The sequence below is a fragment of the Labeo rohita genome, chromosome 17 (genome assembly GCF_022985175.1).
Source record: "Labeo rohita strain BAU-BD-2019 chromosome 17, IGBB_LRoh.1.0, whole genome shotgun sequence".
Lineage (NCBI taxonomy): Eukaryota > Metazoa > Chordata > Actinopteri > Cypriniformes > Cyprinidae > Labeo > Labeo rohita.
Window position 1 is genome coordinate 4,187,113 of NC_066885.1, and position 22,122 is coordinate 4,209,234.

The 22,122-nt window shown below is 33.4% G+C and overlaps 3 protein-coding genes across 4 annotated transcripts; 1 reads left to right on the forward strand and 2 right to left on the reverse strand.

The window, feature by feature from the left end:
- Positions 1 to 2,335: 2,335 nt before the first annotated feature.
- fuca2 (alpha-L-fucosidase 2) lies at positions 2,336 to 11,265 on the reverse strand. The gene is made up of 7 exons (XM_051133138.1): positions 10,937 to 11,265; positions 9,191 to 9,378; positions 8,582 to 8,921; positions 6,887 to 7,097; positions 5,304 to 5,494; positions 5,049 to 5,157; positions 2,336 to 2,913 (listed from the first exon to the last, which is right to left on the reverse strand). Exons 1-7 carry the CDS (start codon positions 11,119 to 11,121, stop codon positions 2,776 to 2,778), a joined length of 1,362 nt encoding a protein of 453 aa, XP_050989095.1. The 5' UTR covers positions 11,122 to 11,265; the 3' UTR covers positions 2,336 to 2,775.
- A 112-nt stretch (positions 11,266 to 11,377) lies between these two features.
- On the forward strand, positions 11,378 to 16,212 carry LOC127179546 (putative deoxyribonuclease TATDN3). 2 transcript variants are annotated; one of them, XM_051133141.1, is made up of 10 exons: positions 11,378 to 11,576; positions 11,658 to 11,690; positions 11,771 to 11,844; positions 11,911 to 11,989; positions 13,336 to 13,398; positions 13,704 to 13,813; positions 13,899 to 13,954; positions 14,032 to 14,144; positions 14,854 to 14,934; positions 15,012 to 16,212. In XM_051133141.1, the coding sequence occupies exons 1-10, from the start codon at positions 11,523 to 11,525 to the stop codon at positions 15,153 to 15,155; spliced, it is 807 nt and encodes a 268-aa protein (XP_050989098.1). In that variant the 5' UTR covers positions 11,378 to 11,522; the 3' UTR covers positions 15,156 to 16,212. The 2 variants fall into 2 exon arrangements, with proteins under 2 accessions (XP_050989098.1, XP_050989099.1); XM_051133142.1 differs by having other exon boundaries at positions 14,857 to 14,934.
- LOC127179545 (zinc transporter 2) lies at positions 15,977 to 22,115 on the reverse strand. The gene is made up of 8 exons (XM_051133140.1): positions 20,999 to 22,115; positions 20,743 to 20,927; positions 20,432 to 20,578; positions 18,853 to 19,006; positions 18,603 to 18,765; positions 17,615 to 17,720; positions 17,402 to 17,536; positions 15,977 to 16,122 (listed from the first exon to the last, which is right to left on the reverse strand). Exons 1-8 carry the CDS (start codon positions 21,064 to 21,066, stop codon positions 15,977 to 15,979), a joined length of 1,104 nt encoding a protein of 367 aa, XP_050989097.1. The 5' UTR covers positions 21,067 to 22,115.
- Positions 22,116 to 22,122: the final 7 nt, after the last annotated feature.

Sequence of the window (22,122 nt, forward strand, 5' to 3'; positions counted from 1 at the left end):
TTAGAAAAATCTGGCTACACATGAAGACCTTTCTTTCTTTTTTTTAACACATGCATGTTCAAGGCGTTGTTTCGATTCTACATGTCAATGCCAAAAAATGTGTTGATTGAAAAAATCATATTGTAACACTACATGACAAAAAAAAAATAATTAAAACAAGCAATATGTGTTGCAAAAACAGTAGTTCTGATTCATAAGAAACCGTTATATTAGCAAAAGTCACCATTATGACAGCAGATGGTTGCTATATGGTTGCTGAGGTGTTGAATTTTTTTTTTTTCAATAATTTTTTTAAAAAAAAATTTCAATCAAATTCAGTTGTAACCTTATTATTTCAAGTCCCCCAGCACTCACTAATTTATCCCTCAAAACTTTGATAATCAAAATGAAATATTTAAACATTTTTTCCATGAAAAAGGTTAAAATTGCTTGAATGTAACCACACCTCATTTAGTATACGCTGATCATGAATATACAAATGAGTCTCTGCCCCCACACTGTAACGATGGGATTAGTGATGAACCCAGGGCTGCGTTCCACTTCACTTTTAGACATGCACTCACGAACTTCCCTAAACACTTCCCTCAGGGGAATCCCCGCTGTCATTTTAAAGCGCGTTCCACTTCGTGAAGTGGACTAGGGAAGTTAATATAGACAGACTCTCGACCCCTCGGTTTTGACCGATTTTATATGTACAGTTCAGGCTGTTCCATACACCACAACGCAAGACGATTGTGACGTCATCGCAAATCGTGTTTAATTTTCCCCAAACAACTCTAATATCTATATTAATATCTAAATTATTATTTTTTTTAATATTTAAAACAGCCCAAACATACCTACATACACATGCATCTAATTCGTTAGGAAAAATAACTAATTAAGCAGTGTTGTGGAAAGTTACTTTTAAAAGTAATGCATTACAGTTCTGAAAAAGTAACTAATTACGTTACTTCGTTACTTTTTTATGGAAAGTAATGCGTTATGTTACTTTTGTGTTACTTTTTAAATCTGAGCCGGGCTTGCTTCTTTGATTTTAATATAATACAATTCTAATGTAAAAGCCATTTTACACCAAAAGTGAAAGGAATTCACCTCAGGCTGAAAGAAAAGTACATTTATGCAGGAGATCACTCTTCAGCTATAAAAAATGAAGCACAAATGTTAGTTTATCTAATGGAATTTTTGCTTATTAGTAGGGTTGAATTGCATGACCGAAGGTCAGCAGCAAACACGCTGGTTAATAAAATGGGATTAAATACATAAATGATATTTGTTTTATTTAACATACTTAATTATTGCAGGTTGCTTAAAGTTTGCATTTCACTGTTTTTATTAATTTTGAGGAATACTGAATCTGTTTTTGTGTGAGACGAATTAATGCATGTTCAAATTTAGTCTAGAATACAGTAACATCATGTTTACTCCCAATTTTCCAACAGGAGACTTGTCAATCAATAAATAGGGAAAAAAGTAACTGGCGTTACTTATTTGAAAACGTAACTCAGATATTTTCTTAGAACTACTAGTCTTTACTAGTTACTTTAAAAAAGTATTATTATTACGTAACTCGCGTTACTTGTAATGCGTTACCCCCAACACTGAAATTAACTACATAGTGGATTCTAAGTGATTAATTCAGCCCAATGCAAGAGTTTCGCCAGTATATACAAATCAAAGAGACGGAGGGAGGTTAGTGAAGGAAGGGCTTGAAAAAATTTATTGGAACGCAGCCCAGGAGGACTAAACAAAACTGTGTTTAGAGCAGTGAGTGGATTATCTTAAGTTTAAACACCTCTGATTGGCCATTGCATTCATGAAATTAAGACATGTCTGTGATTGGCCACACTGCTCAATGCAGTAAAACACAATGTAAATAGAAACCAGTGGAGATAATAACATGAAAAGCCCCACCCTGCAGGTCGACGGGATTGGTTACAAGTCTGTGATGTAGGAAACAGGTTTGTTTGAGACTCTGTTTGATTCACCGCAGTTTTAGGGGAAAATCAGTGTTGCCATGTTTGCCATTTTCCCGCGGAATTGGGCTACTTTAACAGTTGACGCAGGTTGTTTTTCATGTCTGCGAGTTGAAGCAACCTGAATAATGTGATATTTATCCTCTGGAATGGAGTAGTTTTGTTGTGAAAACTTGGCAACCCTGGAGAAAATGCTCAGCAATGATGCTGACTAAGGAATTTGCACAAACTTTGGGCATATTAAAAACACCAGATAGACATTGTTAGATCATGCCTCCTTGTCAGAAATATCAGATCCAGCCTGGACGTGTCCTGTCAGAAAATATCCGTTTTGTCTGGTAACAGAACAGACGCAGTCATTGTGATAAAAAAGGAGTTTATTGAATAACCTTAGTATACAAAACTTACAACAACATCCCACATCCCGTATGAATTTTGATAAACATTCCCTTTTATCTTATATTCATGAAAGCAAACAGCTCTTGCAACACAGTAAACACAGCAATGAAAAGAAATAGCATAAAAAAATAATTTAATATAATATAAATGACTAATCAATTAGTGAATCAACAAAATGAGTATATAAGTTAGAATGATTATTATAAATGATTATATGATTAAATGGAATAAAAAAGTGATTAAATGATTATAAATGAATGAATAAACGAATATAAAAAAAAAGAAAAGAAAACAGCACAAACGTATGGTTGAGCTCTTAAAGCAAAACACACAGTGTTTCCACTTGAGGATCCTTAGATACTTCAATATGTAAACAGCTAACTATGGCGGCATCCTCTGGCTACGCCACACCAGTCAGTTGAAGAGTCCAAGCCCAGGAGCAGGGCATCTGATCAGGGACCAGCTGTGGCAGATGAACCTTTAGACCGGTGGGTTTAATGGACTCCCATGAAAGGGGCTTATATCCAAGCAGCACCACCTGATTTGGAAATTAGTTTTGAAACAAGATAATGTTATGAATGCTCTGACACTTCTGCATAAATCAGTTTGGAATCATTAAATCACACAGTAAAAACTGTGAGACTGAATCAGAATCAAGACAAACACTTCTCAAATTTCTGCTTACATTGAAAATTGGAATTACAATTCTGAGATACAAACTCACAATTCAGATTTTTTTTTAAACGGCATGACTCACAATTGTAAGAAATAAAGTCAGAATTGCAGGATAAAAAACAAAAGATGTGTTTATATCTTGCAATTTTGACTTTTTTTGCAATTCTGACTTTTTTCTAAGAACTCTGAGATATAAACTCGCAATTGTGAGTTATAAAGTTGAATTTTGAGGGGGGAAACAGACTGATTTTTTATATTTCAGTTTGTAATTTTGACTTAATAACCTGCAATTACGTCTTATAAAGTCAGAATTATAAGATATAAACTCACAATTCTGAAAACAATTTTTTGACTTTATTTCTCAGAATTGCAAGTTTGTCTCGCAATTCTGATATTATAACTTGCAATACTGTAAGTTTATATCACAGAATTCTAACTTTATTTCTCATAATTGCGAGTTTATATTTTTCACGTCTGACCTTTTTTCTTGCAATTCTCACTTTTTTTCTCTGAACTGTGAGGTATAAACTCACAATTGCGAGTTATAAAGTCCAATTTTGAGGGGGAAAAAGACTGATATGTTCTCAGAATTGCAAGTTTATATCTCAATTTTAACTTAACTTGCAAGCGCATGTTATAAAGATCTAAACTCGCAATTCTGACAATTCAGAATTACTCAGAATTGCAAGTTTCAAGTTTGCAAAGTCTCACAATTCTGACTTTATAACTCGAAACAGCGAGTTTATATCACAAAATTGACTTAATTTCTCAGAATTTATATCTTGCAATTCTGACTTTTTTTCTCACAATTCTCACCTTTTTCTTAGAATTGTGAGATATAAACTCGCAATTGTGAGTTATAAAGTCAAATTTTGAGGGGGGAAACAGACTGATTTTTATATTTCAGTTTATATCTCAATTTTGTCTTAACCTGCAATTGTGTGTTATAAAGTCAGAATTACGAGAAATAAACTCGCAATTATGGAAAAAAAAAAAAAAAAATCAGACTTTATTTTTCAGAATTGCAAGTTTGTCTTGCAATTCTAATATAACCTGCAATATTGCAAGTTTTTAATCACACAATTCAGACTTCAGAGTCATAAAGTCCAATTTAGAGGAGGAAAAATGTTCTCAGAATTGCGAGTTTATATCTCATAATTTTAACTTAAGTTAAAGTTTAAGTTAAGTGCGTTTTATAAAGATCTAAACTCGCAATTCTGAGAAAAAAAGTCTGACTTTATTTCTCAGAATTGCAAGTTCGTCTCACAATTCTGACTTTATAACTTGAAACTGCGAGTTTATATCACACAATTGACTTCATTTCTCAGAATTGTGAATTTATATCTTGCAATTCTGACTTTTTTTTCTCGCAATTCTCACTTTTTTTCTCAGAATTGAGAGTTATAAACTCGCAATTGTGAGTTATAAAGTCCAATTTTGAGGGGGAAAAAGACTGATATGTTCTCAGAATTGCGAGTTTATATCTCGATTTTAATGGAATAACTCACAAGTGCATGTTATAAAGTCAGAATTGCGAGTTCAGACTTTATTTCTCAGAATTGCAAGTTTGTCTCACAATTCTAACAATATAACTCGCAACTGCAAGTTTATATCTCACAATTCTGACTTTCTTCTCAGAATTGTGAGATATAAACTTGCAATGACCTTATTTTATTTTTTATTCAGTGGTGGAAACCAAGATTTGGATTTTTGTTATCAAAAAATGCATTAAACATTAAAACTGTGAAATACTATAATTTAAAATAACTGTTTTTTATTGTAATATATTGTAAAATATAATTTATTTTTGTGATGCAAAGCTGAATTTTCAGCATCGTTACTCCAGTCTTTAATTTTATTCAATTTAATGTGTCCTTGCTGAATAAAAGTATTCAGCTGTTGCTAAGGTAAGGCTGCTTGCAAATATTTTACAGCAGGGTTTAGTCAACAATAAATTATTCAATAAGAATTTCTTTTTGATTTCTACAATATACATACCTGCGTCTTGGACGCTGATACAACTGGGTCGCTCAGAACAATATAGCCTTCAGCGGGCCACGAAAGGAAAATAGCATAGATTGCATTCTCCTTCTGATTCCACGTATACCTGTTAGGACAAAACAAAACCATGCTTTCATTTAAATGCAAATAAAGGTGAAAAGGATAAAGTACGAAATTAAACAGAAGGCCTTGGCAAACAGACCTCTGTTTGCATGTTACAGTACATGAAGAAGAACTGATAAAGTAACTAACCAAACTCCAGGAGTGACAGTATCATTCTGAACTCTCCATGCGCTGCTGTTGTAAATGGCCTCTCCGTTCACCTTGAGCCACTGGCCAATCTGCCGCAGACGCTCCTCAAAGATGGGCATGATGCGGCCGTCGTGTGTGGGACCCACGTTCAACAGCCAATTCCCCCCGCAGGCCACGGTCTCAACAAGAGACTGGAAGACAAGCAGGGACTTTTCAATGCTCAGATACAGATACACTAGCGTTCAAAGGTTTGGGGTTAGTACGACTGATATTTATTAAATACACTACCATTCAAAATGTTTTGAAATTTTTTTACTATATAAAATAACTTTTCTATTTGAATATATTTTAAAATGTAATTTATTCCTGTATTTTCAAAGCTGAATATCTGGAATCATTACTCCAGTCACATGATCCTTCAGAAATTGCGAATTATAAAGTTGCAATTCTGAGCAATAAAGTCATAATTGCATGATGTAAACTTGCAACTACGAGTTATAAAGACAGAATTCTGAGAAATGAAGTCAGAACTGTGTGTGATAAACTGGCAATAAACTTTATTTCTCACAACTGTGAGTTTATATTCCACAATTCTGACTTTATAACTCGCAATTGTGCATTTATATCTCACAATTCTGAAAAAAAAAGTCAGAACAGTTAAAAGTTAATAGATAAAATAGATAATAGATAAAAAGTCGCAATTACCTTTTTTATTCTTTATTCAGTGGGGAAAATGGGCTTCCATAGACTAGTGTATAATGTTACAAAAGCTTTTCATTTCAGATAAATGCTGATCTTTAGATCTTTCTATTCATCAAAGAATCCTGAAAAAAAAAGTACTCAGCTATTTCAAATATTGATAATAATAATAAATGTTCCCTGAGCAGCAAATCAGCATATTAGAATGATTTCTGAAGGATCATGTGACACTAAAGACTGGAGTAATGATGCTGAAAATTCAGCTTTGATCACAGGAACAAATTACATTTTAAAATATATTAAAATTGAAAATGGTTATTTTAAGTAGTAAAAACATTTCAAAATTGTACTGTTTTTGCTGTACTTTGATTCAAATAAATGCAGGCTTAGTGAGAAGAGGAGACTTAGTTAAAAAAACATTAAAAATCCTACTGTTCAAAACATTTTGACTGGTAGTGTAAATATTTTTATTCAGCGATGTGACAGAAAAGTGAGAGTAAATACATTTAGAATGTTACAAAAGATTTCTATTTTTTTTTAACTTTTCAATTTTTAGAACTCACGTGACACTAACGGCTGGAGTAATGATGCTGAAAATTCAGCTTTGCATCACAGGAATAAATAATATTTTTAAATATATTCAAAAATAACACAAGTATTTTAAATTCTAATAATATTTCACTGTTTTTGCAGTATTTTTGATCAAATAAACGCAGCTTTGTTGAACAAAAAAGACCCAAAGTTTTAAACATTAGTGTATGCCTGGACAATTAATTTTCTATGCATCCCAATTAGAAATGGAATGTACTATAGGTCAAGAAATACACTCGCTTGCTGCAGCATTCCTAATGTGTCTGAATGACCGAATGGTACTTTAAACTCACAGCTATCAGCTGGTCAGTGGTGAGGAAGTCGCTGAGTTTGGCATCTCTCCTGTAGCCCCATGACTTCTGGTCAATGGTCAGGCAGTTCTCCCACTTGTGTTTCACCAGGTGTCCGGGGTTGTAGCGATCTGAGCAGGTGTAATATCCACCATGCTTACAAATGCTGCCATATCCCCAGCGGTCATTGGTCACAACAGTATCACGAACAGGACTGAAAACACACATTTGCCACCAGTTAGGCTACATGACAGCAAAGACACCTTCACTTAGAAAGTTCTAGTATGTAACCGGTTGCCATTCTCTAAGATTATATTATTACTTAGCAAATTTATAAAGCAAGATAAAATCACAATTGAGGATCTTTTAGTGCATGTTCATTATCACTTCCAGTTCATCTGCATGCTAGTCAACTCCAAAAAGTTGACTAAACTGCTGTAACAATATAATATAATAATATTATAATAATAATACATTTTATTTGTAATTCGCCTTTCTTACACCCAAGGTGCTACAAAGGTATTTAAAATCCCATGCATGCAATGCAGATTGCATTACATTTTACAGTTACTTTTATTAGGTTTGCATTGCATTGAATTTGCATCTGTTTTTATTTCTACATAATTTTACAGTAGATATTTTATCAGATTAATTTTTTGGAGGTTTCTTAAAGCTCTGGAGGTCATTTTAAACCAGATAATGTTTGACATTTTTATTTTTTTACTTAATCAAAATGTTATGAAAATTGTTGACTGTTGTTGCTATATGAATACAAAAAATTATAGGCTAAAAGAAAAAAAAAAAGCAAAATGGGCTTGAAAAAAGTTACAATCATGATTTTTTTGGTAAAAATGGGAAATATAAAGATCTAGAGCAATTTTGGGAGGTACAGTTTACAAAGTCTTTGATAATTTCTACAAATAGATCAAAATTCAATAAAAGCAATTATAAAATTGTATTTATTTCTCCCTGCAATATTCTTTGCATGCATTGGATTTGAATTACCTCTGCTTTATTATTAACTTCAACATTTTATTAATTCAAAATAATATTGTTTTCTAATATTTGTATTATTTTAGATAGAAATAAATGGTGCATATTTAGAGGTGAATCTAGTACCATAAAATCCTGTCAAAAAATGTTGCACTTATCATCCGTGTTCTGTTTTGACCACAAGCGCCACATTAATACTTTGTGTTAAAGAAATGAATTACACTTTCAATTGAATATTTTTCTTTTGCCTTTGAAGCTCCTCAGTTTCAGCTCTGCTGTGTAGGGCAGGGAAAATAAATTGATGCATCACAAATCGAGAAATGATCGTGATTCTCTCGAATCGATTCTGAGCTTAGTTTTGAACAGCAGATGATGCTTCCAAATCCTTACATACACTTGAACCTAAAATAATCCTTCATAAAGGTCAAAAAGGTTAAAGCAAATAAAAAAAAAGTGTTCACATTGAGCTGTGTTTACATTAATCTTCGAACATACAAGCGTTCGTCTTTGTGAGTATTTGAGTTTGCTGATAAAAACTTGATTAGAGCGCCATCTGTTGTTAAAAACTAAACTCAGAATTGATTCCAGAGAGAATCATGATGCATTCAGAAAATCTCAGAACTGATCCACGAAACGCAATGCATCAATCTATCTTTGCAGCCCTACCTCTGTGTAACCACGACACTGCTGTTCATGTGGCCTTACCTGTCGTTGTAAAGCCAGGCGAGGAACCCTGTGCTGTTCCAGTAAGTGTCGGGCGCATCTCCGTCCCCGTCAGACCACAGCACTTCAGGTTTGAACCTGTTGACGATCTCGTACAGCTCAGGAATGGTCTTTGTTGTAGGAAATACAGTGGTATTGAACTTGTTGTCTGCGTCGGCTCTGTACAAAGGGTTAAACCACTCAAATAAAGAGTGGTAGAGACCTAGACGCAAATCGCTGTATTTCCGCAGAGCCGTGGCAAGCTCATCCACCAGATCCCGCTTCGGCCCGACATCCACTGCGTTCCACGACCATGAGTACTTCGAGCCCCACAGCGTAAACCCTGAGGAAGTGAAACATATTTATAACCATGTTTGGGTTACAGTATATTTAGCAAAAAGGCTTTTTTAATTTATTCAAAATTTTTGCATTGTGATTACACAATGTATTCATGAGAAAAATCATGCACCTTCTCTCTACATATTTTCTTCTTATTACTATTTGATTGTCTTGAGATGCCTCCTTGGAATGTCAGTTTTTCACTGTATATGGTAAGCAGTGTAACTATGTAGAATTAAACTAATTACAGTTAACAGATATGCAGAAACAAACCTTCATGATGTTTGGTTGTAAGGACTATGTATTTGGCTCCAGATGAGGCAAAAATGTCAACCCACTGTTTAGGATCAAAGAATTCAGCCCGGAACTGAGCTGCAAAGTCTGCGTAGGTGAAGCCGGGTGGGTAATTCTTCTCCATAAACGACACGTAAGATGGGAATTTCTGGCCCTGCCAATACCACCTGTTGGAAAACAAAACTATTAAGCAAATTAAACATTTACAAAGTGACTGAAATTGTGCTTTTTTTTTTTATAAGGGTGTACCTGTCAAGGCTACTTAACTTGAATAAATATGAAAATGATTTGATTAATTATTTGATCATTTTAATTAAAGAAAATGAAGCTTAACTTGTAGGACCATTTGAATATTCTCTGACATTCTTTGATAGCAATTTTATCAGTTTATGAATTTATGAGCAATTTATTACCAGTCAAAAGTTTCTGAACAGTAAGATTTTTAATGTTTTTAAAGAATTCTCTTCCGCTCACGAAGCCTGCATTTATTTGATTCAAAATACAGCAAATACACTAATATTGCGAAATAGTTTTACTATTTAAAATAACTGCTTTCCAGCTATATATTTTAAAAAGTAATTTATTCCTGTGATCAAAGCTAAACACCAGCATCATTACTGGAGTTTTCAGTATCACACGATCGTTCAGAAATCATTCTAATATGCTGATTTGCTGTACAAGAAACATTTATTAATATTATTATTATTATTATCAATATTTAAAACAGTTGAGTACATTTTTTCAGGATTCTTGGATGAATAGAAAGATCCAAAGATTATTTATTTGAAATTAAAAGACAAAAGACTTCCATTTCAGATAAATGCTGTTTTTTTTGTTTTTTACTTTTTATTCATTAAAGAAACCTAAATAAATTCTACTCAGCTGGTTTCAACATAATAATAATAATAATAATAAATGTTTTTGAGTAGCAAATCAGAATATCAGAATGATTTCTGAAGGATCATGTGAATGGAGTAATGATGCATTCAGCACTGAAATCACAGGAATAAATTACATTTTAAAATATATTTGATTAAAAACAGTTATTTTAAATAGTAAAAATATTAAAAAAAAAAAATTATGGTGTACTTTGGATCATAAATGCAGGCTTGGTGAGCAGAAGAGACTTCTTAAAAAAAAAAAAAAAAAAAAAAAAAAACATTTAAAAACCTTTTACTGGTAGTGTATGTATATTTGAAAAAGTAAAAAGATCATTAAAAATACACAAAATGACATTTCCAAAATTGAAGTCATATGATGTGTGTCAGGTGTGTGAATATCACACCTGGTGTGACATTATTGGCTCACATGACCAGGAAGTTATATGTATTTGAATATGCAGAAAAAAAAATCACTAAAACTAGGCAGAATGACATTTTCAAAACCCAAGTCGTGTATGATGTTACAAATGTTACTGAACAGACCATTTCGCTAGATGTAAACGTACTGCTCCCAATACACTTCCTGTTTCTTTTTTTTTTTACTTTACACAAAAATCACAAAAAAATACAACCAACATAACATTTGACTGGACGAAAATGTTACATTAGCACCTTTAAGATGCATTTGTATATGTGAAACAAAAAATAAATAAAAACAACAACAAAAAAAAAAAAAACAGGAAGCGCTTCTGGACCAGTGTTGTTTACATCTAGCGAAATGGTCTATATATTACAGGGGCAATGAAAGGTGCAAAGAAAATAAGTTTTATGCAGACTTACTTACCAGAACCATTCACTGCCATAGCTGGGAACTGAAAACACTCCCCAGTGAATGAATATGCCGAATTTGGCTTGATCAAACCATTCCGGTAGAGGTCTCGAATCAATGGATTCCCATGTAGGCTCGTATTGACCACCACAGCTGCCAATCAAGAGTAAACAAAGGGGGGCGACGAACCACTGATACATTGCGCTGCTACAATCTCCCACTGACAGCGATCATATGACAGCCGTGAAATCACATGATGTTGATAGCTGCATAAACACAACACCTGATTGGTTACACAACTGCCAAACGGCAGAAAGAACCGTTCAAAACTGCTAACGCTTCCTCATTTTGAAACCGAGAAATGAATCAGCGTGTTTGCCACTATGGCGAAGGCTCGGCTCATGAATATTAAATACGTAGCACGACGTTCTGCCCGACATTCGATAAACTACTGGCTGACCTAATTAATATTCATGATATAGACATTCGCCGTAGTGGGATTGGTAACAGGACAAACATTTACCGTCACATCCGCTTCTGCTGTTTATATCTGCTGATCCATGTGGACTGTCGTTTTGAGCGATCTGAAAAATATAAACCCATGCAAGGATATATCGACTGTCACTGTCATATATCAGCCGAGGATTTTGACAGCGTAAGATATGCACGGTTCATCCAGTAGTATTATTAAGAAACTATCTGAGGAGTTCCTCAATGATTGTGTTTTATATTTTAGGACATTGATGATGTCATTCAGGAGTCTAAAAAGGTATCTCTGTTTAATATGTATTGTCCTTTAGGATGCTGTCATATTAAAAGAGCCATAATATTGATTATTTCATTTTTTAGGCTGGGCTTGTTGCCCTTCTGGCAGTAGCAGAGCATGCTGGTGAATTTGAGAAAATTATCCAGCTCTCACAAAGGTATATCTCTGATATCTTATTGCATTTTTAGCAAACTTGATATTAAATGGCTTTAATGTCCTGTAGGTTCCCTGGATTCGTTATGCCATGTCTTGGAGTTCATCCTGTCCAAGATCCAGCACAACCCAGAGGTGCCGTACCTGAGGTCTGAAATTTGTGCACATAAAGATTGAATCTCATTTATTTTATGTATTGAAAAGGTATTTTTCAATCAGTTGGACAACTACTTAAACTCAAATGGATACCTGGACAATTTTCAATCTGGTTTCCGGCCGCATCACAGCACAGAGACGGCGCTCGTTAAGATAATAAATGATATTCGCCTAAATTCTGATTCTTGCAAAATATCAGTGCTGGTACTACTAGATCTTAGTGCTGCGTTTGACACTGTTGATCATAACATTCTTCTAGAGAGACTGGAAAACTGGGTCGGGATTTCTGGGATGGCTCTCAATTGGTTCAGGTCATATTTAGAAGGGAGAAGCCATTGCATTCGGAAGCAAAGAGGAAGTTCTTAAGGTGAATGCATACCTTGATGCTAGGGGTCAAACAACTAAAAACCAAGTCAGGAATCTTGGTGTGATTCTGGAGTTTCAGTGGTCATGTCAAAGCAGTAACTAAATCAGCATACTGTCATCTCAAAAACATTGCAAGAATTAGATGTTTTGTTTCTAGTCAAGACTTGGAGAAACTTGTTCATGTCTTTATCACAAGCAGGGTGGATTATTGTAATGGTCTCCTCACCAGCCTTCCCAAGAAAACCATTAGACAGCTGCAGCTCGTCCAGAACACTGCTGCCAGGATTCTGACTAGAACCAGAAAATCTGAGCATGTCACACAGGTCCTCAGGTCCCTACACTGGCTTCCAGTTATATTTAGAATTGATTTTAAAGTACTTTTACTCATTTATAAATCACTCAATGGCCTAGGACCTACATACATTGCAGATATGCTCACTGAATATAAGCCTAACAGACCACTCAGATCATTAGGATCGAGTCAGTTAGAAATACCAAGGGTTCACACAAAACAAGGGGAATCCGCTTTTAGCTATTATGCTGCCCGCAGTTGGAACCAGCTTCCAGAAGAGATCAAATGTGCTAAAACATTAGCTACATTTAAATCTAGACTCAAAACTCATCTGTTTAGCTGTGCATTTACTGAATGACTACTGTGCTTCGTCCGAACTGATTGCATTATGTATAATCATTTTCTGTTTTTAACTCTTAAACTTATTTTAAATCAATTTTTAAATCATTTTACATTTTTTGTTTTATTGTTGTGATCATTGTTTTTATGATTGTTCTACTTCCTTTTTTGTGATTATTGTTTTTATTATTGTTTTTATGATTATTCTACTTCCTTTTATGTAAAGCACTTTGAATTACCTCTGTGTATGAAATATGCTATATAAATAAACTTGCCTTGCCTTGCCTTGCCTTGCCTTACTGTCTAACACCTGACACTGTTTCTTTGTTTTCTACCCCACAGGATTTAGATGCAGCATTACCACTGATTGACAAATACAAAGAGCACATTGTGGCTATTGGTGAGGTTAGACATATATTGTATGTCTAACTATTTGTTCTTGTGGGTTATAGATTGAGAATAGACTAATGTAGATATGCTAGGTATATGTCATTTGGAGAGTCACTGAGAAATAAAAATTTGGGAAATTTACTCATCCTCATGCCATCCATAGAGATGACTTTTTGCCTAATTTGGAACAGATATGGAGACATTTAGCATTACAGTACATCACATGCTCACCAGTGGATCCTCTGTTTTCAGAATGAGAGTCTAAATGATTAGTGTTACAATGTAATTATTAATGTTTTACCATTCATCATTATATGCAGGTTGGCCTGGATTTCACACCACGTGTGGTCAACAATGATGCTGGGAAAGACAGTCAGAGACAGGTGCTCATTCGACAGACTGAAATCGCAAAACGGTTAAATCTGCCTCTGTATGTTCACTCTTGGATTTGTATTTTTGTGGAAATACCGTCATGACCTTACATGTTACCTATAGCACTGCATTTTTTCTATTAGGAATGTGCACTCAAGATCTGCTGGAAGACCAACCATTCATCTTCTGAAGGAGTTGGGTATGCATAACAAAACATGCATTGACAAAGAGTGTTGCATAAATTGGTTGCTTTTCATGATCATTGTCTGTTTTCAGGTGTAGAGAACGCACTTCTTCATGCATTTGATGGGAAACCTTCGGTGGCGATGGAGGGTGTAAAAGCTGGTTATTTTTTCTCAATACCGCCATCCATTGTCAGAAGTGATCAGGTAAATATAACCTATGTTTCATAACATTTGACTTTGGTCTGCTCTAGTAATAGACCTGCTACCAATCAAAAATAAACTGTAGTATCAAACATCAAATCAAAATTCTTATATTTGCTTCTTCTACTTCAGACATTCTCGTAACCAAATTCTGAAGGTTTATGATGTAATATTTTAGTTTGGTTAATTAGTGCAAATGTAATTTAATCCTGTGATTTTAAAGATGAATTTTCAGCATCATTACTCCAGTCTTTAGTGTCACATGATCCTTCAGAAATCATTCTAATATGCTGATTATGAGTAATTTCTGAAGAATCATATGACTGATGTAATGATGCTAAAAATTCAGCTTTAAAAATCACAGGATTAAATTATATTTTAAAATATATTCAAATAGAAACCAGTTATTTTAAATGGTAAAAATATTTCCAAATTTTACTGTTTTTGCTGTACTTTGGGTCAAATAAATGCAGGCCTGGTGAGCAGAAGACACTTCATTTAAAAACATTACAAATCTTACTGTTCAATTACATATAAATTACAAAATGTTTGTCTACAAGCATTTAAAAAGGAGCTTTTACAAGTAAATGTCATGAGGAACATGTTCACTTAAGCGTGTAATACGTTTAACTGGTAGTGTATCTGTTTGTGTAAAATCTATACAATTAAACAATTTATTAGTCACACATCACGTTTATTCCATTTTTCTAAGAAGCAGAAGCTTGTAAAGCAGGTTCCTCTGGAGAGCATGTGTTTAGAGACGGATGCTCCTGCGCTCGGACCTGAAAAGCAGGTACAGTGGACTTTTGTTTTTCTGTCATGAACGTAAAATGTTTCTGAAATGCATTTACATCTGTGTTTTTACTCTAGGTGAGGAATGTACCTAGGAATATCAGCATCAGTGCTGAATATATTGCCAAAATCAAAGGAGTTCCCGTGGAGAAGGTCATAGAGATCACTACCCAGAATGCCCTGCACCTCTTCCCTAAATTAAAAACATTTATCAAAGCTTGACAGTAATAGGGCTTCTGCAAAGCTGCTTTTTTTTTTTTATAAACAAACTTGTTTTGTTTATCCAGAAATTGGGATTGAGAAGAATCTGAAAAGTGTAAAGATAAATGCATGATCTGTGATGGTTTGAAACAAATATTTTGGTCAGTGTTCCTTTAAATTTTGCCCACAGTGTTTAATAAATAATATACTGACAAATGTCAGCTTGTGTCTGAAAAAAGTATCTGTTCTTAGATAAAACATTGCTTTTTAAATACTTAATAATCATGTCATTGTGTCATGCTTTATGACAAAACGTGCTTATAGACAAGCTAATATTTGTTCTAAAGTTTCTATTCATATGTGACCTTGGACCACAAAACCAGTCTTAAGTCGCTGGGGTTCATTTGTAGCAATAGCCAAAAATACATTGTATGGATCAAAATTATTGATTTTTCTTTTATGGCAAAAATCATTAGGATATTAAGTAAAGATCATGTTCCATGAAGATATTTTGTAAAATTCCTACTGTAAATGTATGAAAACTTAATTTTTGATTAGTCATATACATTATTAAGAACATTATCTGAAGAACTTTAAAGGCAATTCTCTCAATATTTAGATTTTTTTGCACCCTCAGAATCCTGATTTTCATATCTTAGCCAAATATTGTCCTATCCTAACAAACCATACATCAATGGAAAGCTTATATATTCAGCTTTCATATGATGTATAAATCTCAATTTTGAAAAAATGACCCTTATGACTGGTTTTGTGGTCCAGGGTCACATATATTCATGCAACCTGTGTAGATTAATATAATGAGCTAAAGCTAAAATCACATGTCAGTCCATTGGGTCCTGGCACTGTAAGCAATAAGCCACATCATCTGAGTACATCTCCGTCTGAATGGTGATATTACTGAATCCATATTCTGTCTGGAGTAGTTTTGTCATGTCCATCAGCACAGTCTGTGGGTTGCTTTGCTCATCTGGAAAATAAATCATTAATTTGGGTTGAACTACATAGTAGGCTGACCAGACTTCTTTACTATGTATGATTAATAAACAGTAACAGTACATTTTGGTAAAAGTGTGTTCCATATATTTTATTATTAATTATGATGATGTTTGCAGTGAAACTGATCCCAGCTGGTTAGAGGTGGACGATATGACCTAAATCTTATTTCATGATATGAGTAATTTTATTTCACAGTGATATATTTCACAATGTAGGTATATTTGCTTTAAATAAGGTCTTAATTATATCAACGCTGCAGCCCGTCTGATGTTGACCTTATCTTACTCTTTTTTTTTTTTTTTTTTTTTTTTTAAAGTGCTGCTTTAAACATTACAATGCTCATGATAACTTTAAAATATTTGTAACATATACTGATAAACTGAACATTCAGTTCAGTGGTATGAGATGACTGGATGCTTTCAACTGATATTTTATTGTATTTGTAAACTTTTCATACTTCTTTTGCTTATTTCAGTTAATGTCATAAAACTAGCAAGCTAAGCCAGTAGTAGTACTGACAGTGTCGTGTAAACATGACTGAAGATGCAAAATGAGGAACAGACAAACCGAATCAATTGAGTGAGTCATTTACGCTGGAACCGCTCCGATTGATTCAAACTCGTGACTTATTCGACTATGTAGTTCAAGCAATTCACTAGCAAAAACCAGATCATTTATTTTCGAATTTAGACATCTCTTGTAATGAGTTCAAAAAGCATTTATATAGTGATGGGTGAAACGGAGCTTTTCGAAACTTAGTTAAATCGTTAAATCGCAATCGATGGTTAAACTATGGGTTAAACTATGGTAAACCATGGTTTAACTATATATTTTTTTTGTGTTGGTGTTCTTTAAGGAACCATCTCTATCTTACCGTTTTTATAATCTGAAGAACCTTCTTTCACCACAAAGAACCTTTTGTGAAACGCAAAGGCTCTTCAGATGTTAAAGATTCTTTATGGAACCATTTAGACAAAAAAAAGCTTCTTCTATTGCATCGTGAAGCACCTTTATTTTTAAGTGTAATACAGTTCTTTTTTCAAATGTTATTATATGTTTGTGCTTTTGGAAATAGATCTTTAATATCACTTATTAGGTTTATTATTTTTCATTTTAGGCATTTTCATTTTTACAGTGTATATGCAGGCCGTTTAGAACGTGCTGTAAAAATGGGGACATTTCCGGTGACACGACACCAAAAACTGGGACTGGTCATTTGTGTGCGCATCTGAACGTGCACTTTAACCTACCTATGACCGCGTGCATGGAGAGCTGGGTTTCGCTCGTGGTGAGAGACCACATATGCAGACTGTGTGTAGATTTGACTCCGCTCACTGACAGCAGAATGTCTTTCACTGAGTCAAAGTCAACACCACGTGGGACTCCTTCAGATAAAACATTAACATTTAGCTGATGTTTCAACCATCTGGGCATTCACATCTACAGATCAATTCATCACTTGCCTTCCATGAGTATTTTGAAGATGTCTTTCAGGATGGTAAATGTTGTTCCAAGTACAAATAATGAAAACAGAAAAGTACAAATAGGATCTGCCATTTTCCATTCGGGCTGTTTGGGCAGAGAAACAAAAGTTATGGATTATGCATTTTATGTGTTATTGCATATGCAGTGGTAAAATAAAATAAAATATTTAAAAAAATATATTTTATTAATTTTTTTTTTTCAACCATTGAATAGATAATAATAATAAAGGTAATCTCACCGTTCTGATTTTTTTTTTCTTACAATTTTGAGTTTATATCATAATTTGCAGCTTGTTACCTGCAATTCTGAGAGAAAAAAATTTCCAAGTTCTCACATTTGTGAGTTTATGTCTCAGAATTGTGAGATAAAAAGTCGCAATTACCTTTATTTATTACAGAAACTGGCTTCCATAGTGTCGTGAAAAGCTTCTAATTATTTAAGTAATAAAATGTAAAGTTAAAATAAAATTATTTAAAATAAAAACAAAATAAAATACAAAAAAAGATTAAATATTTTGGTTGTTTACTTGCAGGTCATGTGACTTATGATTGACAAGAGAAACCACAAACATGTGAATGTGCTGTTAAATTATTAAAACATTAATGTAAAATCTCAGAGTTGCTTCAAGTAAATATTTTAGGTTAAAAGGTTTGGCTGACAAACATTTTGGGAACCTCTGCATTAAATAATACAATATAAAACATGGTGTGTATTTGACAGGATTTTTTTTTTCTTAATGGATTAAGTTGATAGTTAAAGTGATAATCTACATCTGTGTGAACTTAAAGTGGACTGACTTCATAACATCCATTAAAAATCACAGAAACAAGCTGATTCAAACACATCAAGCACAAATGATAAAGTAAAGTGATGCAGAGGTTAAAAGATCCTGCAGCATTTGATACACTTGACCTGATGAATCACTTTCAGTCTTTTTATATATGTCAATAATTGCAATGTACAAACCCTGAAGTAGATGATTGTGGCAGCCACCAGCACACCTAAACTCTGCAGTAAATCTCCCAGCACATGAATGAAAGCAGCTCTCACGCTGGGGTTCCTGTGCTCTTCTGTGTGGCCATGACTGTGAGAGTGATGGACCGGAGACTGATGGAGAAGGAAAGCCAAACTGATGGAAACATACATGAAACAACGTACAAAATGATGCTATTTCTCAAAAAAGACACTACTAATGAAATCAAATAGCATCACTCACCAGATGTTGAGCGCTACAGCACATCCAGCTGTGATCATCATGACATCACTGTGTATCTCATAATCATCAGTGATGAGCCTCTGAACAGCAAAGAGAACAAGAACCACCGTCACAGTCCAGATGGACAGAACAGACAGAAGAGCTCCTAAAACCTCTGGACAAAACAAATGACAAAAAAGTTTGGAATTATTAAGATTTTTAAATATTTTTAAAAAATGATTCTTATCCTCAGCAAGGCTGCATTTATTTGATTAAATATACATTAAAAACAGTAATATTGTGAAATATTATTACGATTTTAAATTCATATTTTCTATTGTAATATATTTTAAAATGCAATTTAATTTAAGTGATGCAAAGCTGAATTTTCAGCATCATTACTCCAGTCTTCAGTGTCACATGATTCTTCAGAAATCATTCTGATATGCTGATTTGCTACTCAGGAAACGTTTCTTATTATTTTCAATGTTGAAAACAGTTCATATTTTTGTGGAAACCATAATACGGAAGTGAGAAAAAATTATTACGTTTTTCAGCAAGGATGCAAAGACATTTATAATGTTACGAAATAAATGTTGTTGTTTAAAATGTTCTATTAATCAAAGAATCCTAAAAAAATGTATTAGTGTTTCCACAGAAAATATGAAGCAGAAAAAACACTGATAATAATCAGAAATGTTTCTTGAGCAGCAAATCAGCATATTAGAATTATTTCTGAAGGATCATGTGACACTGAACACTGGAGTAATGATGCTGAAAATGCAGCTTTGATCACATAAATAAATTATATTTTAAAATATATTTAAATAAAAATCAGTTATTTTAAATTGTAATAATATTTCACAATATTACTGTTTTTACGGTATTTTAATCAAGTAAATGCAGCCATCAGTCAAACATTTTTAAACAGTAAGATTTTTAATGTTTTTGAAATATTTTTACTATTTAAAATACCAGTTTTCTATTTGAATAGGTTAAAAATGTAATTTATTCCTGTGATTTCAAAGCTGAATTTTAAGCATCATTCTTCCAGTCACATGATCCTTCAGAAATCATTCTAATATTCTGATTTGCTGCTCAAAAAATGTACTATGTTGAAAACAGCCGAGTTGATTTTTTCAGGTTTCTTTGATGAATAGAAAGTTCAGAAGAACAGCATTTATCTGAAACAGAAATCTTTTGTAACATTATAAATGTCTTTATCATCACTTTTGAACAATTTAAAAGCATTCTTGCTAAATAAAAGTACTAATTTCTAGAATTTATTCCCCTGAAAAACATTACTTCAAGCTTCTGAATGTTATAGTGTATAATGTTACAAAAGCTTTCTATTTCAGATAAATGCTGATCTTTGGATCTTTATGTTCATTAAATAATCCTGAAAAAAAATACTGTTTTAAATATTGATAATAAGAATAAAAAATGTTTCTGACTGGTACTGTATATTCAAATAGAAATCAGTTATTTTAAATTGTAATAACATCTAACAATATTATAGTTTTTAATGTATTTTTAATCAAATACATGAGCATAACACACTTCTTTGTATGTGCATATAAATATATATCCACACACACACCTGATCGATGCCATCCAAAGGTCAGACGTTTGGACGGTGGCCTGGATGAAATCCACAGTGAGAACAGACTGATTGAAACACTGCCAAAGTCAGTGAGAAGATGTGCAGCATCTGTCATTATAGCAAGACTGTGAGCAGCATAACCACCTACAAGAGCAGAATGTCAAAACACAGGACTCAAATACATCTACAAGTCATAATACTCAAAATATGAAATATGCATGTCCACTTTTTGTCAACTGTTCTTTTATAATCAGCAGCTTACACAACAGATTAGGTTTTTTAAACTGTACATGTCCTTTATTTCTCACCAATGACTTCTCCGATCATGAAGATCAAGCACACAGCACACGTGATGAGCAACTTCCTCCGGGCCTGTGTTTTGCCCTGCTGCTTCAAGCGTGTTTCTTTCAGGCTGTGACAATGAAACGCCCGAGTGTCATGTTTACACTCAAACTGAGTGCTGAGGTACTCATCTTCTGAATTGTCCAGCAGACTAAAAGAAAACAGAATGAAGAAATCAGGTCGAACACTTCAAGTCAGATTAACTCAGTTTGAGAGACTTACCCCAAAAGTTCAAGCGAGTCCGTCAAGGTCTTGTCCTGCTTGCTCAGCTGGAGCTTCTCCAAATTCATTATGGAGATAATAAACAAAAACTCCTTTCAATAAATAGAATTTATTGAAATAAATACAAAACAGATTATATTCTCAAGATGTTTCGAAAAAGCACGAGTCAAGATTTCTAGAAGGTTCTGTGGATATAAAACAAAATTTACAACTGGTCTGTAGCCATACGCTGTTTCACACGCTGCTGCTATATTACACATCAGAAAACGTGTTGGGGCAGTGAAACCATGTTTAGTTCTCATTTAGTTTCAAGGTCACATTCCAGCGATAAAAAGGAAGGGTTAGAAAAACACATTGAAAAACGCTCACGTTTGCCAATCGCAACTAACAGGGAACCTTCTCAGAATTTGCAAGATTATTTATGAACATACATTCTTCATTTAACATTCATAGAACATTAAAGTTATCTTGTCTCTAATAATGTTATCAAAACACTATTTCTAGATTACTGACATTAATGTTTTTTCTGAAACATTTCAGTTGGACATTCGCCTTATGTTTTTTAAATGTTGCAACTTGTTACAGATTAGATAGATTAGATTAGTTTAGACAACATTCAAAAGTAACATTCTCATAATGTTTGAATAATAAAATTGAAAATTGCCTCTAATGTTTTTTCTAACATTCACATAACCAAGAAAAAACATTCAGAGAACATTAAAAAAAACAACGTTTTCAGAACATTAGTAAAATGCATATTTTGTTTAGCATGCATATATGTGACCCACAAACACAAAACCAGTTATAGGCCAATTTTTTTAATTCATATAAAATAAATAAGCTTTCCATTGATGTATGGTTTGTTAGGATAGGACAATATTTGGTCGAGACACAACTATTTGAAAACCTAGAATCTGAGGGTGCAAAAAAATAACAAGACTAAGAAAATCACCTTTAAAGTTGTCCAAATAAAGTCCTTACCAAAGCATATTACTAATCAAAAATTAAATTTTGATATATTTATGGTAGGAAATGTAAAAAATTCTTCATGGAACATGATCTTTACTTAATATCCTAATGATTTTTGGCATAAAAGAAAAATTGATAATTTTAACCCATACAAT

What these genes read in the sequence shown, in the direction of transcription:
- fuca2 (XM_051133138.1), bottom strand. Translation starts at nt 11,121, where the DNA reads ATGTATCAGTGGTTCGTCGCCCCCCTTTGTTTACTCTTGATTGGCAGC. An exon ending in GCCTGGCTTTACAACGACAG is followed by an intron (nt 7,098 to 8,581) that starts GTAAGGCCACAT and finishes GTGTGTTTTCAG; the next exon opens with TCCTGTTCGTGATACTGTTG. An exon ending in ACTGTCACTCCTGGAGTTTG is followed by an intron (nt 5,158 to 5,303) that starts GTTAGTTACTTT and finishes TTGTCCTAACAG; the next exon opens with GTATACGTGGAATCAGAAGG.
- LOC127179546 (XM_051133141.1), top strand. Translation starts at nt 11,523, where the DNA reads ATGCAAGGATATATCGACTGTCACTGTCATATATCAGCCGAGGATTTT. An exon ending in AAACGGTTAAATCTGCCTCT is followed by an intron (nt 13,814 to 13,898) that starts GTATGTTCACTC and finishes TTTTTCTATTAG; the next exon opens with GAATGTGCACTCAAGATCTG. An exon ending in TCATCTTCTGAAGGAGTTGG is followed by an intron (nt 13,955 to 14,031) that starts GTATGCATAACA and finishes GTCTGTTTTCAG; the next exon opens with GTGTAGAGAACGCACTTCTT.
- LOC127179545 (XM_051133140.1), bottom strand. Translation starts at nt 21,066, where the DNA reads ATGAATTTGGAGAAGCTCCAGCTGAGCAAGCAGGACAAGACCTTGACG. An exon ending in GACTCGCTTGAACTTTTGGG is followed by an intron (nt 20,928 to 20,998) that starts GTAAGTCTCTCA and finishes GTTTTCTTTTAG; the next exon opens with TCTGCTGGACAATTCAGAAG. An exon ending in GCTGTAGCGCTCAACATCTG is followed by an intron (nt 18,766 to 18,852) that starts GTGAGTGATGCT and finishes TGTTTCCATCAG; the next exon opens with TTTGGCTTTCCTTCTCCATC.